Source organism: Macaca mulatta, chromosome 6 (genome assembly GCF_049350105.2).
Source record: "Macaca mulatta isolate MMU2019108-1 chromosome 6, T2T-MMU8v2.0, whole genome shotgun sequence".
NCBI classification, from domain to species: domain Eukaryota; kingdom Metazoa; phylum Chordata; class Mammalia; order Primates; family Cercopithecidae; genus Macaca; species Macaca mulatta.
In genome coordinates, this window is record NC_133411.1 from 150,188,708 (window position 1) to 150,208,156 (window position 19,449).

At 44.4% G+C, this 19,449-nt stretch overlaps 2 protein-coding genes and 1 pseudogene across 11 annotated transcripts in view; 2 read left to right on the top strand and 1 right to left on the bottom strand.

The window, feature by feature from the left end:
* Positions 1 to 19,449, top strand: part of LOC702071 (protocadherin gamma-C4) — a 188,716-nt gene that overhangs the window by 23,264 nt on the left and 146,003 nt on the right. Inside the window, exons 1-2 of one of the 10 annotated variants that reach the window (XM_077937227.1) lie at positions 6,617 to 7,127; positions 8,097 to 9,194. The exons of 6 other annotated variants lie outside the window; for them this stretch is intronic. In XM_077937227.1, coding sequence (XP_077793353.1) covers positions 6,735 to 7,127; positions 8,097 to 9,194 — 1,491 coding nt within the window. In that variant the 5' untranslated portion in view covers positions 6,617 to 6,734. Of the gene's footprint in view, positions 1 to 1,044; positions 3,658 to 6,616; positions 9,195 to 10,011; positions 13,382 to 19,449 lie in introns of those variants that run through there. 3 more of the 10 variants (XM_077937198.1, XM_077937200.1, XM_077937212.1) reach the window with 3 other exon arrangements.
* Positions 4,808 to 5,327, bottom strand: LOC704139 (large ribosomal subunit protein uL23 pseudogene; annotated as a pseudogene).
* LOC144329546 (protocadherin gamma-B3-like) lies at positions 16,526 to 19,221 on the top strand. Its single transcript, XM_077937236.1, is given in 3 exon segments — positions 16,526 to 16,794; positions 16,797 to 18,745; positions 18,747 to 19,221. Coding segments are annotated over 3 exon segments (2,442 nt in total). The 5' UTR covers positions 16,526 to 16,671; the 3' UTR covers positions 19,117 to 19,221.

The following is a 19,449-nucleotide window of genomic DNA, read 5'->3' on the forward strand; positions in this document are numbered from 1 at the left end:
ACTGCTTTATCTCAAATTTTCTCAGATTAGTAAATTACTGTAAGTATTCATAAGCAAGAAAGCGATGGCACGTGCAATGATAATCCATGTTCAGCTACCAAAACATTTCATTTTACTGGCTATTTCTAAAGTGAAAGCTAAAGTAAAGTTAGAAATTGTAGTAAAATAATACTGAATGTGTCATGTGAAAAAATTACTAAACTATTATCTGCACTTTATAGTTCTTCAGTCTAACTTTTCTTTTTATTTCTTTTTTATTTTTAAGATCAGAGTTATTTATCCATTGTTTTAGGCTTTGCATTTGAACCGGTCATTCATGAAACATTGAAAGGCTTCATTAAAAAGTTACTACTCTATGAAAGGTATTGTTCTAAAGATTGAGAACACATTGTAAACAAGATAGTCATATGCATAGCTTGTGGCCAAGAATGTATTGTATACAAAATTAAGAAGCAAATTCTCTTCCCAAACCTATTATTGTATTTGTCACTCTCATTCGTACAGGGGTAAGGCTAACTCTTAAACAGTAGGTGGGTTTTTTGCAAATGAATTGAAGCATTGCCCCAGGTTCTAGAGGGTCAACTCAAGTAAGGAAACTTGTTACTGCATAAATTGGGACTAAAGCCGAACCTCCAAGTTCCTGTCCCACTGTCTTTTCACTTATCGTCTCCTCCATTTTTCAAGTCCACCTTTCTCTTTAGGAGAGATAAGTATGTCCCTCACACAGTACACAGCACTGAGAATGGGCTGTGGGGATGAACAAGATGAAAACTGAAAAGATGGAGAACACATTCTTAGAAAAAAAAATCGTCATATTTTCTCTAAGAAAATAAATAACTTTATAAAGTTTATTGTACAGGAAGATTTGGATCATTCTTGAATTTTCGTTGCAAATCAAAAACAGGAATTTGACTTTTATTATCTTGGGAGAAATAGGAATAGAAAACGTGTATAAAAAGTAAACTTTTTTTACCAAGAATAAATTGCAGTAACAGGTTTAGACTCTGGGTGTCGCTGTTCACCAATCGGGGGAAAAGACAAACCAGAAATTTAATCAGAATCACAAGATTGCTGCAGCACAAAGCACTGGCTCTGGAGCTTTATGAAAGCTTCAAGCGGAAGCCCTGAGAGCTCCGGCTGTGAATGCACTTTATTTTGGACCCAGAATATCCTGGGGCTCCTCAGGCCTCGACAGAGGGAAAACCAAAGCACAGGCGACTCCGCGGCGGGGTTGTAATGGCGGCGCCTCCTGCTAGCCCAGACCGCACCCGGCTGCTCCAAATCTGCCTTCTCCTGGGGGTTCTGGGGGAAATTAGGGCCGAACAGATCCGCTACTCGGTGTTTGAGGAGCAGGAAGAAGGCTCAGTGGTGGGCAACATCGCCAAGGACCTGGGGTTGGCGCCCCGGGAGCTGGTGGAGCGCGGAGTCCGCATCGTCTCCAGAGGTAGGACGCAGCTTTTCGCCCTGAACCCGCGCAGCGGCAGTTTGGTCACCGCGGGTAGGATAGACCGGGAGGAGCTTTGCGACAGATCTCCAAACTGTGTGACAATACTGGAGATTCTCCTAGAAGATACAGTGAAGATTTTGCGGGTAGAGGTGGAAATAATCGATGTTAATGATAACCCACCCAGTTTTGGGGCAGAACAGAGGGAAATAAAAGTTGCTGAAAATGAAAATCCTGGGACAAGATTTCCTCTTCCTGAAGCTTTTGATCCGGATGTAGGGGTAAACTGCCTGCAGGGTTACCAGCTCAACTCAAACGGTTACTTTTCCCTGGACGTGCAAAGCGGGGCCGATGGGATTAAGTACCCAGAGCTGGTGCTGGAACGTGCTCTAGATCGCGAGGAAGAGGCGGTTCACCACCTCGTTCTCACCGCCTTCGACGGAGGTGACCCGGTTCGCTCTGGCACTGCCAGGATTCTCATAATACTTGTGGATACCAACGATAATGCTCCCCTGTTCACTCAGCCCAAGTACCACGTAAGTGTTCGTGAGAACGTTCCTGTAGGCACTCGGCTACTCACCGTAAAAGCCACTGATCCAGATGAAGGAGCCAATGGAGACGTGACGTATTCTTTCCGGAAAGTAAGAGACAAAATATCACAGCTATTTCAGTTAAATTCTCTGAGTGGGGATATAACAATATTGGGGGATCTAGATTATGAGGACTCTGGATTCTATGACATAGATGTAGAAGCCCATGATGGGCCTGGTCTCCGGGCTAGAAGCAAGGTACTGGTGACAGTTCTGGATGAAAATGACAACGCACCAGAAGTCACAGTTACATCTCTCACCAGCTCAGTCCAGGAAACTTCTTCCCCGGGTACAGTAATTGCACTTTTCAACGTGCATGACAGTGACTCAGGAGGAAATGGCCTAGTCACATGTTCTATTCCAGATAATCTGCCATTCACACTTGAAAAGACCTATGAAAATTATTATCGGTTGTTGACACACAGAACACTGGACAGGGAAGAAGTCTCAGAATATAACATCACTGTAACTGCAACTGACCAGGGAATTCCTCCACTGTCTACAGAAACTCATATTTCACTGCAGGTGATGGACATCAATGACAACCCACCTACTTTCCCTCATGCTTCCTACTCTGCCTACATTCCTGAAAACAACCCCAGAGGAGCCTCCATCTTATCTATGACTGCTCAAGACCCTGACAGTGGTGACAATGCCCTAATCACTTACTCCCTGGCCGAAGACACCTTCCAGGATGCACCCCTGTCCTCCTATGTCTCCATCAACTCCAATACTGGGATCCTATATGCACTTCGCTCCTTCGACTATGAGCAGCTTAGAGACCTGCAGCTACTGGTGACAGCCAGTGACAGTGGAGACCCTCCACTCAGCAGCAATGTGTCAGTGAGCCTCTTTGTGCTGGACCAGAACGACAATGTCCCTGAGATCCTGTACCCCACCTTCCCTACAGATGGCTCCACTGGTGTGGAGCTGGCACCCCGCTCCGCAGATTCCGGCTACCTGGTGACCAAAGTGGTGGCAGTGGACAGAGACTCAGGCCAGAATGCCTGGCTGTCCTACCGCCTACTCAAGGCCAGCGAGCCGGGACTATTTGCAGTGGGGCTGCACACAGGTGAGGTGCGCACTGCACGGGCCCTGCTGGACAGAGATGCGCTCAAGCAGAGCCTTGTAGTGGTCGTCCAGGACCATGGCCAGCCCCCTCTCTCGGCCACTGTCACACTCACTGTGGCTGTGGCCAACAGCATCCCAGATGTCCTGGCTGACTTGGGCAGCCTCAAGCCTTCAGCAGACCCAGATGACTCGGGCCTCACACTCTATCTCGTGGTGGCAGTGGCCGCTGTCTCCTGCATCTTCCTGGCTTTTGTCACGGTGCTGCTAGCACTCAAGCTGAGACGCTGGCACAAGTCACGCCTGCTTCACGCTGAAGGCAGCAGGTTGGCAGGTGTGCCTGCCTCGCACTTTGTGGGCGTGGACGGGGTTCGGGCTTTCCTGCAGACCTACTCCCACGAGGTCTCCCTCACCGCGGACTCGAGGAAGAGTCATCTGATCTTCCCCCAGCCCAACTATGCAGACACGCTCATCAGCCAGGAGAGCTGTGAGAAAAGCGAGCCTCTTCTGATAACTCAGGATTTACTTGAAACAAAAGGAGACCTTAATCTTCAGGTGAGTCAATCTTATAATAGATCATACCACACTGAAATATAGACAAAGAGTTGTGTAAATGTCTCCTATTACATATGTAATATATCAAATAAAGGTGCCTCTTTTAATATTTTATTGCTGTAAAGAGAACTGGTGGATGACCCTTCAGTAATGACCAACAGTCTTTACCACACAAAAATGTTGTTTATTATCCTTTTTGGTCTTCATTCAGTTGTAGTTTCAGCCAGAATTTTCTAATTTTACAACTCTAAACCACCTCATTTCCTTAAATGTCCTTTTCTGTGCTGGGTGCGGTGGCTCACACCTGTAATCCTAGCACTTTGGGAGTGTGAGGAGGGTGGATTGCCTGAGCTCAGGAGTTTGAGACCAGTCCAGGCAACATGGTGAAACCCAGTCTCTACTAAAATACAAAAAGTTAGCCGGGCGTGGTGGTGCACGCCTGTAGTCCCAGCTACCCTGGAGGCTGAGACATGAGAATTGCTGGAACCTGGGAGGCAGAGGTTGCAATGAGCTGAGATCATGCCACTGTACTCCAGCCTGGGTGACAGAGCAAGCCTCTGTCTCCAAGAAGTAAAATAAAATAAAGTAAAATAAAATAAAGAATAAATTTCCTTTTCCTTTAGGTGTTACTGCAAAGATACAAGAGACCTGTGAAATAGAAGGCAATTGTGTAAATTCAGGTTTACAATATTCTTTCTCATGAAGTTATTATTGGATCTGGACTGAGGATTTTTTAATTTCCTATTTTTACACTGTACCATGCTTTACTTGAAGTTTACTTTTCCTTCCTTGAAAGGGTATTTTGCATTATAATAGGCAACATCAATTTAAGAATACTGAAAACTTATGAGTTTAACTTTTAGATATAACTTTAATAGGATATTTTCTCAATGAACTGTTACATTTCAAATATTTTCTTGTTGCTGTTCTGAGATGCACCAGCGGTGACTATACGTGATTCCTTTGGTGCACTCTTGTGATTATGAGAAATATTTCAAAGTTAATTTCACTCATATTTAAGTAGATTCTAGAAGTAACTTTAATAATTTTTAAATTGCCTATCATGACATCACTATTGGGACTTTCTTGATTTCTTTTGTTGTTGTTGTTGTTGAAAAGATATATATATATATATATATATATATATATATATATATATATTTAGAATTAGGCAGCTGGACTCAGTTTAGATGATCCCAATTTTGTTGGCAACATCCAAAGCATCATAATCAGGAGCCAGTCAAACATATGCCTTTTTCTCTCCATCAGGCCGAATCAGGGTGTTGACCTTGACCACATCAATGTCATAGAGCTTCTTCACAGCCTGTTTAATCTGGTGCTTGTTGGCTTTAACATCCACAATGAACACAAGTGTGTTGTAGTCTTCTATCTTCTTCATAGTAGACTCAGTGGTCAGCGGAAACTTGATGATAGCATAGTGGTCAAGCTTGTTTCTCCTCGGGGCGCTCTTCCGAGGATATTTGGGCTGTCTCTGGAGTCGCAGTGTCTTGAGCCGCCGGAAGGTGGGTGACGTGCGGGTCTTCTTTTTTTTTGTGGCTGTGGACACCTTTCAACACTGCCTTCTTGGCCTTTAAAGCCTTCGCTTTGGCTTCGGCTTTAGGAGGGACAGGAGCTTCCTTCTTCGCTTTTGGTGCCATCTTGTGAAAAGGCGAGACTTTCTTGATTTCTAAGGAAAAATATAAGTTTTTGGAGTCTTTTCTCTTTTCATCATGTGAGCCTCTTTCAAAGGTTGAGTTACTGGGGTTCTGGACTGATATGATTTATGCTGCTTAGTAAGTTGGCCTCATCCCTATTGCTACAAATTGCTATCAGATATTTCTGTCACCATGTGGCTCTGGGATTATTTTATATGTGGGAAAATATTTTGTGTGTAGGGGATATACAACACTTTTGTTCTTTGTGCTTTCATTTAGTTCTGTGAGTTAATTCAAAATTCATGAATGCATATGCTTACACAAATTAGTGTAATTTGATAACTGGAAGTTGTAGTGATAGACTGTGGAATATGCCTCAATTTGATTTACAAAGGAGAGTTTTAGTTTCTACATGGTTTTGTATTCATAGAAAGTTGTGGTGCAATATGTAGAGTAAGCTGGAATATGATATGCAGTTACCTAGGTTGGTAAGCAGAAAGCAGAAATAACAAGTGAATGTTGAGAGACAACTCACATCTGAGGAGAGATTGTTTAAAGTAATTAAGCCATAAAATATAATTTGGAAATGCTCAATTGGCCTGAAACTGTGTCAAGCATATTCAGGTGTTGGCATTAGGAATATGTTCCAGAATGAGAGTGCCATACGTTTTAAAGGCCTAGGAAAGCAGTAGATAATTTATAACCTAAAATCAAATTTTTTAAAAAATGTGTTTTTGTTAGAATGGGCAGTGAGTTTCTTTTAGTAAATAACAATGTTGATTAAACAAATTGTTGTATATTCATATTATGGACTACTAGATAACTATATTATGGGCCACTAGATAACTATAAAAATAAATGGGAAAGCTCTCTGTGTACTGATATGATCTTTAAGATATAACAAATATAAAAGCAATGTGAAGAACATGGTATGTTGTATGCTTACATTTGTGTAAAGAAGGAGACAGAATATTTATACAAATCCGTTGCACTATGTAAAACATATCTCCAGAAGGATACCCAAGAAACGTTAACACTCATTTCCCCTGTGAAAGCAATTCTCCTCATCTAAAGCAGGGATGAATGCACCTTTTGAATTTGGAACTATATGAATATTTCGCATATTTAAAAACAAATGAAGACTTTATAAATTAAAAAAAAAAAAGAAGAAGAAAAGAAAAATGTTCTTAGCAAACATTTACAAGCCGTTGGTGCAGTTTCCTGAGAAAACCTCTGAGCGTCGCTGTCGGTCAAAAGAACGAAGAGAAGATCCAGAGAAGCTTTTGGGAGCCTCTTAGAAGGGAACTTCCTGCACAAACCAACCACGCAGAGGAGGCCAGTGTAGATTCGGAAACAGAAAACAAAAGCAGGAAAAGTGACCTGAGCCCGGATTCTGCCATCCTCGGAAGGCTTATTCCTCCTATGGGCAAAGGAGCACAGGGAGCCCGAGGGAGACAGAAGATGAAGGCGAGCGCAGGGAGGTACGGGCTGGTGTGGTGGCTGCAGGTACTGTTGCCCTTCCTGTTGTCTTTGTTCCCCGGGGCTCTCTCAGACCAGATCCGCTATTCAATTCCAGAGGAGCTGGCCAAAAACTCTGTCGTAGGAAACCTCGCCAAGGATCTGGGGCTCAGCGTCCGGGACTTGCCTGCCCGGAAGCTGCGGGTTAGCGCAGAGAGGGAATATTTCACAGTAAACCCAGAAAGCGGGGACTTACTTGTGGGTGACAAAATAGACCGAGAGCAGATATGCGGGAAGCAGCCTCTGTGTGTTCTGGATTTCGATACTGTCGCTGAAAACCCACTAAATATTTTCCACATAGCAGTAATTGTGCAGGATATAAATGATAATACCCCACTATTCAAACAGAGTAAGATTCATTTAAAAATTGGCGAATCCACTAAGCCAGGTACAACATTTCCACTTGACCCAGCCCTGGATTCAGATGTTGGTCCTAATTCACTACAAAGATACCACCTTAATGACAACGAGTACTTTGATCTCGCTGAGAAACAGACTCCAGATGGACGTAAATATCCTGAGCTGATTCTAAAACATTCTCTGGACAGAGAAGAGCATAGTTTCCATCAACTGGTCCTCACAGCTGTGGATGGCGGAGACCCACCTCAAAGCGGCACGACCCAAATCCGAATCCAAGTCACGGATGCCAATGATAACCCTCCGGTGTTCAGCCAGGATGTGTACAGGGTCACCCTGAGGGAGGACGTGCCCCCGGGCTTCTTTGTGCTTCAAGTGACGGCCACTGACCGGGATGAGGGCATAAACGCGGAAATCACCTACTCCTTTCATAATGTGGACGAACAAGTCAAACGCTTTTTCAACTTAAATGAAAAAACAGGAGAAATCACGACAAAGGATGATTTGGATTTTGAGATTGCAAGTAGTTACACTCTGAGTATTGAAGCAAAAGATCCTGGAGATCTAGCAGCCCACTGCAGTATCCAAGTTGAAATTCTTGATGAGAATGATTGTGCACCTGAAGTTATTGTGACTTCAGTATTTACTCCCCTACCAGAGGATTCGCCACCAGGAACAGTCATCGCCTTGATAAAAACGAGAGACAGAGACTCTGGAGAAAATGGAGAAGTTTACTGCCAAGTGTTGGGAAATGCCAAGTTTATTTTGAAATCTTCCTCAAAGAACTATTACAAACTAATGACAGACGGCGCCCTGGACCGGGAGGAGATCCCAGAATACAATCTCACCATCACAGCCACCGACGGGGGCAAGCCGCCTCTCTCCTCCAGCATAATTGTCACCCTGCACATCTCCGACGTCAACGATAATGCCCCACTTTTCCAACAGACTTGCTACATGGTTCACGTGGCAGAGAACAATCCTCCTGGCGCCTCTATCGCTCAAATCAGTGCCTCTGACCCTGACTTGGGCCCCAATGGCCAAGTTTCCTACTCCATCGTAGCGAGCGACCTGGAGCCGCGGGAGATTTTATCCTACGTGTCCGTGAGCGCGCAGAGCGGGGTGGTGTTCGCGCAGCGCGCCTTCGATCATGAGCAGCTGCGCGCCTTCGAACTCACACTGCAGGCCACCGACCAGGGCTCACCTGCGCTCAGCGCCAACGTGAGCCTGCGCGTGTTAGTGGGCGACCTCAATGACAATGTGCCACTGGTGTTGTACCCCGCGCTGGGGCCCGATGGCTCCGCCCTCTTCGATATGGTGCCACGCGCAGCAGAGCCCGGCTACCTAGTGACCAAGGTGGTGGCGGTGGACGCAGACTCGGGACACAACGCTTGGCTGTCCTACCACGTGCTGCAGGCCAGCGAGCCCGGGCTCTTCAGCCTGGGGCTGCGCACGGGTGAGGTGCGCACAGCGCGTGCCTTGGGCGAGAGGGACGCGGCCCGCCAGCGCCTGCTGGTCGCTGTGCGTGATGGAGGACAGCCGCCACTCTCCGCCACCGCCACGCTGCACCTGATCTTCGCGGATAGCCTGCAAGAGGTATTGCCAGACCTTAGCGGCAGCCCTGAGCCCTCTGACCCCCAGACGGAACTGCAGTTTTACCTGGTGGTGGCCTTGGCCTTGATCTCAGTGCTCTTCCTCTTCGCAGTGATTCTGGCAATCTCCCTGCGCCTGCGCCGCTCTTCCAGTTCAGACGCTTGGGGCTGCTTTCAGTCTAGTCAGTGCTCCAAGCCTGGACCTGGGGTTCTCCCCAATTACAGTGAGGGAACATTGCCCTTTTCCTACAACCTGTGTGTTGCCTCACAATCAGCCAAGACAGAGTTTAATTTTCTGAACGTAACCCCGGAATTGGTTCCCTCACAAGATCTCCTCTGTGACAATGCCTCTTGGGAACAAAATACAAATCATGCAGACGCTGGGGTCCCTTTTGCCTCAGATACTATTTTAAAGGTGAGCTTTAATTAATTTATTTTCACTTCTGGTTTTATTGTTTCACCTAATTTGGGTAGGAAGTTCCATTGCAATTTCTTTGTCTGTGAGTTAGATTTGGTCAATGTTGTGCCTTAATTATCTTAATCTTATTTAACTTAATTTTAAGTGTTTTCTCTCTGAAGTGTGAGATTTATTTAGCAATAATTGCAAACCTTTATCACATGAGATACTGCACTGTATTTCTTTTTCTTCCTCGTCTTTGCTTCTCTCTGAAGATTTGTTACCATTGGGACTTTAGGCAATTACTTTCACCTTCAGGCTCTTTGTTATTCAAATTTTTGTTTTACTTCCTCTTAGCATCATAGTACTTCAGAGTAAAGAGAGTCTTCATTTTAGTAGTTTTTGGAAATTGGGAACCAAAGATGAAAGACTTTTACATAATGGCATGGCTTGTTAATTGCAGGGCATGGGTAGGACATTGTCCCATTGACTTGAAGACCCACACTGGGTAAGCTAAGTGTCTTGGAATCACAAGCATATTTCTAAAGGATAGGCAATGTTTGAGGTCTGAGGTGTCTGCTATAAAGAGTGCATTTAACAAATGTGAGAAAGCATTCTCTAACATGCATTTTAACAAATTGCTCTTAAGAAAAATTACACATTGAGAAAAATCTTACAACCTATGTTCACATCATTTTCTACCAAATATTACTCAAATCTTTGCTTTTGAATTTCCTAATTATATAGAATTTTTATTTTCTTAGTTTTCTATGAAAGTGTCATTAAACAAAATGACTTTCTGAAATGTTCATTTTTTTCAATCAAGAGGTTTTTCTATTTCTGTTGTCATATAAAGATGATAGCACTAAATAACTGTCTCAACATAGAAAGGCCACTCAGTACTGCTCAATAAGTATCTGGTCATGCTTTCCTGCATAGATGATGAAATAAAGCCCCACCCTCCACAGTTGCTATACTGATTGTCATTGGAACTACAAATATTTGAACATGATAATAGAAAAACGTAAAAATGCATAGTTAACCCTACTCTAACACTGTCTGAGATAGTGGAGAAACTTTCTGAAAGTCCTCACAAGTAATAAAGATCTGTATTTCTTCTGCATATGACAGCTAATATAACTTACATAAATCAGTAGTCCTGTTTGGAAAGGTGCATTGAGAACTGGGTTTGTTTCCTTGGCATTCTTATGTGCAAATAAGCACGTTTTCCTAAATGCATCCTAATAAAGAGATGAAATCTTGAATTCTACAAAGGTAAGAATTTGAATGTCCTAATTTAAAGGACTAAACATAGGTAAGAGGTAAATAAAGGACATAGGCTCCCCCAGTGACACATTAAATAAAATTTTTGTAAGGTATTGGAATCTAATAATATTGATCTCAGTAATTGTGGAAGTCTTGCTATTTCAGAATTAAAGCTGAATTAACAGTCATAGACAATGTTACACAGTTAAACATTAAGGATATGGCAACATTATTAGAAATAAAATTACAACTAAACTTAGGAGAAATAAAAATGGAATTTGGTGCAGTCACTGGTTAGGACTCTGAGCGTCGCTGTTGACCAAAGTGGGAAAGGAGCTGCAGCAGAGGCGACCCGACTCTGCTCCCTCCATACTAAACACACAAACCAGACAAGCTCCTACGAAAAGCCAACGCTCCACGCCCATTTTCGTCGGGGAATATGTACCCATCGGCTTTAGATAAATAAGGAAACAGCAGGCTGAACCAGAACTAAGAGAAAATTGGGCAGAGAGAAGGCAATGGCGAGTCCACCGAGGCGCTGGGCCTGCGGAGAGCTGCTGCTGCCCTTCATGCTCCTGGGGACGCTGTGCCAACCGGGATCCGGGCAGATCAGCTACTCGATGCCGGAGGAGCTGGACAAAGGCTCCTTCGTCGGCAACATCGCCAAGGACCTTGGGCTGGAGCCCCGGGAGCTGGCGGAGCACGGAGTCCGCATCGTCTCCAGAGGTAGGACGCAGCTTTTCGCTCTGAACCCGCGAAGCGGCAGCTTGGTCACCGCGGGCAGGATAGACCGGGAGGAGCTCTGCGCTCAGAGCCCGCTGTGTGTGGTGAACTTTAACATCTTAGTTGAGAACAAAATGAAAATTTATGTAGTAGAAGTAGAAATAATCGATATTAATGATAACTTCCCGCGTTTCCGGGATGAGGAGTTAAAAGTAAAAGTTAATGAAAATGCGGCTGCAGGGACACGTTTAGTGCTTCCCTTCGCGCGGGATGCAGATGTGGGTGTGAACTCCCTCCGGAGTTACCAGCTCAGCTCCAATCTGCACTTCTCTCTGGATGTGGTAAGCGGAACTGATGGACAAAAGTATCCGGAGCTGGTGTTGGAACAGCCCCTAGACCGCGAGAAAGAGACTGTTCATGACCTCCTCCTCACAGCTTTAGATGGCGGAGACCCGGTACTCTCCGGCACCACGCACATCCGTGTTACAGTACTCGACGCAAACGACAATGCACCCCTGTTCACGCCATCCGAGTACAGCGTGAGTGTTCCGGAGAACATACCTGTGGGCACTCGGCTGCTCACGCTAACCGCCACGGATCCAGATGAGGGAATGAACGGGAAATTGACCTACTCTTTTCGCAATGAAGAAGACAAAATTTCGGAGACTTTCCATCTTGATTCCAACCTGGGGGAAATCTCAACTCTACAACCGCTGGACTATGAAGAATCCAGATTCTACCTCATGGAAGTGGTAGCTCAGGATGGAGGCGCTCTTCTTGCCAGCGCTAAGGTGGTGGTCACAGTACAGGACGTGAATGACAATGCCCCCGAAGTGATCCTCACCTCTCTGACCAGTTCCCTCTCTGAAGACTGTCTTCCAGGAACTGTAATTGCGCTGTTTAGTGTACATGATGGTGATTCTGGAGAAAATGGTGAGATTGCATGCTCTATTCCTAGGAACTTGCCTTTTAAACTGGAGAAGTCAGTTGATAATTACTATCACCTATTAACAACTAGAAACCTGGACAGAGAAGAGACTTCAGATTATAATATCACTTTAACCGTCATTGACCATGGAACCCCGCCCCTCTCTGCAGAAAACCACATCCCCTTGAAAGTAGCAGACGTCAATGACAACCCACCCAATTTCCCTCAAGCCTCCTATTCCACCTCTCTCCCAGAAAACAACCCCAGAGGTGTCTCTATCTTCTCTGTGACAGCCCATGACCCCGACAGTGGCGACAATGCTCGAGTCACCTACTCCCTGGCTGAAGACACATTTCAGGGGGCGCCCTTGTCCTCCTATGTCTCCATTAACTCTGACACCGGTGTCCTGTATGCGCTGAGATCCTTCGATTATGAGCAGTTGAGAGACCTACAGTTGTGGGTGACAGCCAGCGACAATGGGAACCCTCCACTTAGCAGCAACGTGTCACTGAGCCTGTTTGTGCTGGACCAGAACGACAATGCGCCCGAGATCCTGTACCCCACCCTCCCCACAGACGGTTCCACGGGCGTGGAGCTGGCGCCCCGCTCCGCAGAACCTGGCTACCTGGTGACCAAGGTGGTAGCAGTGGACAAAGATTCAGGCCAGAATGCCTGGCTATCCTACCGCCTGCTTAAGGCCAGCGAGCCAGGACTCTTTGCGGTTGGGCTGCACACGGGCGAAGTGCGGACAGCGCGGACCCTGCTGGACAGAGATGCACTCAAGCAGAGCCTCATAGTGGCCGTGGAAGACCATGGCCAGCCCCCTCTGTCAGCCACCGTCACAGTCACAGTGGCCGTGGCAGACAGGATCCCTGACATCCTTGCTGACCTTGGCAGTATGAAGACCCCCATTGACCCTGAGGATTTGGATCTCACATTCTATCTTGTGGTGGCAGTGGCTGCAGTCTCCTGCGTCTTCTTGGCCTTTGTCATTGTGCTGCTGGTGCTCAGACTGAGGCGCTGGCACAAGTCACGCCTGCTTCAGGCTGAAGGCAGCAGGTTGGCGAGTGTGCCCGCCTCACACTTTGTGGGCATGGATGGGGTTCGGGCTTTCCTGCAGACCTATTCCAACGAGGTCTCCCTCACCGCGGACTCGAGGAAGAGTCACCTGATCTTTCCCCAGCCCAACTATGCAGACACGCTCCTTAGTGAAGAGAGCTGTGAAAAAAGCGAGCCTCTTCTGATGTCTGATAAGGTAGATGCAAACAAAGAAGAACGGCGAGTTCAGGTTAGTTTTCTCTTTCGGTAAGGATGACCAGAACATTTTTGTTTGTTTCTTTTTTCATTTATCTGTCATATTCAAAATCAGCTAGTTATGCAAATAGTGGAATATTATTTGCTCTATTGGAGATTAATTTTTTTCAATTCATTCTTTCTCCATTTGTTTTCAAATTCTGTTTTGGGAAGTCTAGCTGATATCTGTAGACTTAAGTGAAGCAAATACTTTAAAGGAAAGTGGTTAAATATAATCATTTTACCCAAATATTTTGCTATATTGGAACTGCAGTTCTATTAATAGCAGAGATGTTTTATTAATTCAAATTGTTATATGTATTGTTCTCTTTTGAGTGTCTGCGTAGACACCGTTAGTGTACGTGTTTTGGAAAGGATAATGTGTAGGATTGATATTTTAGTCTACCTGAAATTTGTTTAAGGAAATAATTTACAGTATTTACATAAATCAGTGGAAAGGTACAGAGAACTTCTGCATCATAAATATCAGAAAAGTAGATTAAATTTATAGTGATGATAACATGTAGCATTCTAAAGTCTGGAAAGTTTGTGTTAAGCCATGTAATTATTGGATATGTGGGCTTGTTGAGAGAAGAAATCAGTGTAAAGGAACCTTAAAGTTGGGCTTTGTTCTGTGATGTAAAGCCTCCAAAGAGTTACATACTGCTGCATTCAATAGATGTAAATATGTCACACACCTGGCATCTTCTGTTGTAGACAAACCCTTTACTTATTAAAATCAGCACCTACTGAAATGTTAGCTTTTCTTTAAGTGTAGGTGCAATTCTTCTTTATTACTTGAGTCTAAGGTTGTATTTGAAAAAAGAATTCAATTTAAGGATGGTTCAAAATTTTAAAGTTCATATCTAAGGGATGTGTTCATCTTAAATTAATAGACGTGCCTTAATGAAATACTGGTCTAAGTTCCTCAAATTCCAGGAGGATGTGTTATGTAATGAAAGGACTACTAGATTTCCATTCTGCATCTGATTTGCTGAAGATGATTTTCAGATGCTTCTTATTAAAATATTCTTAATCCTTCAAATTTTGTACTTTTAACACCTTGAGCATCAGCTTCAAATAATGACTAAATAAGGGGAAAAGGTAATAAAATATTACAAATGGGATAGTAAGCTACATTACTCAACCACATGAAAGGTTAGTTGACACATTAAAGAACCTAAGATCACTTGATTTTTATTTTTTAAACATTATTAAAGAGCAGTCAATTATACACACACACACACACACACACATATACACATACACACACACAAACACACATACATACACACACGGACATTCTGAGCAAAATGTAAAATGTACAAACTCACTGAATAGTGAATGCATTCAAAGAGTAACAAGAGAATCTATAGAATAGGTGTGACATCATTCACTCCTATCTGAAAACTTGCTTTTCCATTTTTTTTTTAAAGAAAATGTTATATGCTTCTCAGAGTAGGGTGTTTGGAAAAAAAGTAAACGTTATAGATTTGGGTACACTTCCTCTGAGTTAACTTTTTTGTGCAATGGAAAAATATCTTTAAACCCTCTATAAACTACTAACAGACTTTATAAAATGCTTGATTCATACATTCTGAATGTACGTACTATATATACCATATACTTTTAAATATCTGAGTATTTAGTTTTATATGTGTTCTGAAGAATAATTTTTCATATTAATTGAAGTGTTCATATAATGAACACTTGGCATTGTGTGGGAAGGCCCTTGCTTTGGAATGTTTTGGAGCAAAGTCTTGAGTCAGTTATGTTTTTGATGTTTGTATAAAGGTGACAATGAGTGGCTGTCCAGAATTCTGGATATCATGACTAGTTTAAGATGCTATCATGCTTTTCCACTATAAGGTAAATTCAGTGTGGAACTCATTGCTTATTGCTGCACACCTGCCTGGTTTTAGAATAACAATACATTATGTAGGCTAAAGATAATTTCTTTAAGAAGATTTTCTGGTTTGGAAATGTAATTAAAACTATAAGACACCTGTCAGAAACATGGAAAATGGCATGTTATTGACCAGGGAAAAGTGTAAATAACAAAAGGTTGGTATGATCAGATGGTAAACTGGGGACCAAGGAAAAGTGGACAGAAAGATTACTTACATAATTAGATAATATAATTATAAGGACTCACAATTCACTCCCCAATCCTAATAAACACATCATTGTCAGGCTACTTGAGAAGAAGCAGTACGGTTCAGAACAATTGTGATGTAGTATGAAAAAACGTCTTCTGTGGAAGTTTTTCATCTGGTCCAGGGTGGTTCATGCCTTATAATCCCAGCACTTTGGGAGGCTGAGGTGGGAGGATTGCTCAAAGCCAGGTGTTGACGCCCAGCCTGGGCAACATAGTGAGACCCCACCTCTACAGAAAAAAGAAAAAATTTCAATCATACTTATTTAATTTAAAGTAGACACTTGGAAACAAAGGAAAAGAGACCCTCTTGCTTCTTGCTATACTTCTATTTTATAAGGTCAATCATTTCCTCATTACCTGTAACTTCTTTTGGGGGGAAATAATAAAGATAAAAGAGAAGAAAGTGAAACATAGGATGAAACTAAAAGCTATGAGATTATAACTTTTAGAAGTTAGAAGAAAAGGAAATAGAATGCAATAACAATACACGTGAAGCTGATATTTCAAGCATCTTTATACTGCGTCTTCTGCTATCACCAAAAATAGCTTTCATTCGTATGATTTTTCTATGTATCATTTTATTTGGTCCTCATTTCTACTAAAGTAAGCAGAGAAGATGTTATTATGACCATTTTATGAAAATAGAAACTAAAAAACATGACGGGATTGAGCAAGATTATCTCTGCCCTTTGAGAAGTAAAAGGTACTTGATTTGGATGGATGAAGCTCAAATTAAAAGAAATAACAGACTAAAGATATAGTAAATATATTTAATGTTTTTTAAAAGTTCTTTTAAAATGGGAAGAAAGTATCACTATCAGTACACTGCCGATTTTTCTCCTAACTGGCTCCTTATTTGGAGAGGATTTAGTCACCACTGCTGCAGTTCTGCAGCGGAGGCGCCGGGTGCCGGTCTTGGCTAGTGCTGTGCAAAGTATTGGCTCCTCCCGCCGCAGCCAACTTGGAAGAAAAGTGTACTCTCTATCCGGCTTCCTGCAGCGGAGACACCCATCAGAGAATCCAAGCACCAAGACAAAACAAATAGTTGGTTCTGCTCAGAGAGGTCTTGGGATTATTTAAAGATCTCCTCTCCTCGGATTTAGAAAGGCAAAGGCGCAGAGAGGGGGATGGGAAATAGCTCCGGATGGAGCGGCCCAGCAGAGCGGAGGCGAATGCTGTTTCTCTTCCTGCTCTCTTTGTTAGGCCAGGGGCTCTCCCAACCGATCCGCTACGCTATTCCCGAGGAGCTGGACGGAATAGCGGAGGAGGCTCCCTGGTAGGGAACCTCGCCAAGGACCTGGGTTTTGGCGTAGGGGATTTACCCACTCGGAACCTGCGGGTTATTGCAGAGAAGAAATTCTTTACCGTGCGCCCCGAAAATGGGGACTTATTTGTGAGCGACCGTATAGACCGAGAGGAGATTTGTGGCAAGAAGTCAACGTGTGTTCTGGAATTTGAAATGGTTGCTGAAAAGCCTTTAAACTTTTCTCATGTAACCGTGCTGATCCAGGATATTAACGACAACCCACCGACCGTTAGCGAAAATATCACTGAGCTGGAAATCAGCGAACTGGCGATCACTGGAGCCACCTTTGCCTTGGAATCTGCTCAGGATCCTGATGTAGGTGTCATTTCGCTGCAGCAGTACTACCTCAGCCCTGATCCGCACTTCTTTTTAATTCAGAAGGAGAACCTGGATGGCAGTAGGTACCCAGAACTAGTACTGAAAGCACCCCTGGACAGGGAAGAGCAGCCGCATCACCACCTGGTCCTCACAGCTGTGGATGGGGGCGAGCCCTCCAGAAGCTGTACCACCCAGATCAGGGTAATTGTCGCAGATGCAAATGATAACCCCCCAGTATTTACTCAGGACATGTACAGGGTCGATGTTGCAGAGAACCTGCCCGCTGGCTCCTTGGTATTAAAAGTGATGGCCACTGACTTGGATGAGGGTGTTAATGCCGAGATCATCTATGCCTTCATCAGTATTGGTAAGGCAGTGAGACAATTGTTCAAGCTGGACAGTAAAACGGGGGAACTCACCACTGTTGGAGAACTGGACTTTCAAGAGAGTGATAGCTACACAATTGGGGTGGAAACAAAGGATGGTGGACATCACACTACATATTGTAAAGTACAGATAGATATTTCAGATGAAAATGACAATGCCCTGGAGATAACCCTGGCTTCTGAATCCCAACATATACAAGAAGATGCTGAGCTGGGGACTGCTATTGCCCTGATCAAAACACATGATCTAGATTCTGGATTTAATGGAGAAATCCTATGCCAACTAAAAGGAAAGTTTCCCTTTAAAATCGTTCAAGATACCAAAAACATATACAGGTTGGTGACAGATGGAGCCCTGGACCGGGAGCAGATCCCAGAATACAATGTGACGATCACAGCTACCGACAAAGGCAATCCACCGCTCTCCTCCAGCAAGACCATCACTCTGCACATCCTTGATGTCAACGACAACGTTCCAGTTTTCCACCAGGCCTCCTACACGGTGCATGTAGCTGAGAACAACCCGCCTGGAGCCTCCATTGCGCATGTTAGCGCCTCGGATCCCGACTTGGGACCTAACGGCCTTGTCTACTACTACATCGTGGCCAGTGACCTGGAGCCGCGGGAGCTGTCGTCCTACGTGTCCGTGAGCGCGCAGAGCGGGGTGGTGTTCGCGCAGCGAGCCTTCGACCACGAGCAGCTGCGCGCCTTTGAGCTCACGCTGCAGGCCCGCGACCAGGGCTTGCCGGCGCTCAGCGCCAACGTGAGCCTGCGGGTGTTGGTGGGCGACCGCAACGACAATGCACCGCGGGTGCTGTACCCAGCTCTGGGGCCCGACGGCTCTGCGCTCTTCGATATGGTGCCGCGCGCTGCAGAGCCTGGCTACCTGGTGACCAAGGTGGTGGCGGTGGACGCAGACTCGGGACCCAACGCCTGGCTGTCCTACCACATTCAGCAGCCTAGCGAGCCCGGGCTGCTCAGCCTGGGGCTGCGCACCGGTGAGGTGCGCACGGCGCGTACCTTGGGCGACAGGGAGGCCGCCCGCCAGCGCCTGCTGGTCACTGTTTGTGATGGAGGACAGCCGCCTCTTTCAGCCACCGTCACGCTGCACCTAATCTTCGCAGATAGCTTGCCAGAGATACAACCTGACCTTAGCGACCGTCCCACTCCCTCTGACCTTCAGGCAGTACTAGTTTCACCTAATAGTGGCGTTGGCCTTGATCTCAGTGCTCTTCCTCCTCGCGGTGATTCTGGCCATTGCCCTGCGCCTGCGACGCTCTTCCAGCGAGGGCTACTTTCAGCCTGGTCTCTACTCCAAGACTGTACCTGGAGTTCTCCCCAACTACAGTGAAAGGACTTTGCTTTATTCCTACAGTCTGTGTGCTGCCTCACATTCCTCAAACACCGAGTTTAAATTTCTCAATATAAAGGCTGAAGATGCTGCACCACAAGATCTGCTATGTGATGAAGCGTCTTGGTTTGAAAGTAATGACAATCCAAAAATGCCTTCTAATTCAGGCAATTTGCAACAGGTGAGTTTCTTCAAACCTTTCCTTCCATAAATATAATTGGGTTTCAATTCATTGATTTAGAGATAAAATGTTTACAGATTAAATATTTCCTGATTACATTATTTTATTGATTTTCTGGGTGTGGAGTAGGGTGCCTAGGAAATTCTTTGTAGAATTTCCTGTAGAATATCTGTATGGCAGTTGTTCTTTCATAGAAAGCCTCCTTTTGATAGTCTTGAAATTTTTGTTAATCCTAATACACTATAATCTGAAACATTTTTAATACAGTATTGTCTCACACTGTCATTTTCAGACATATCTATCCAGAATTAGACACAAATCTGCACAATTAAGTGGTTTACTTAGTTTTAATGCAGTCAATCC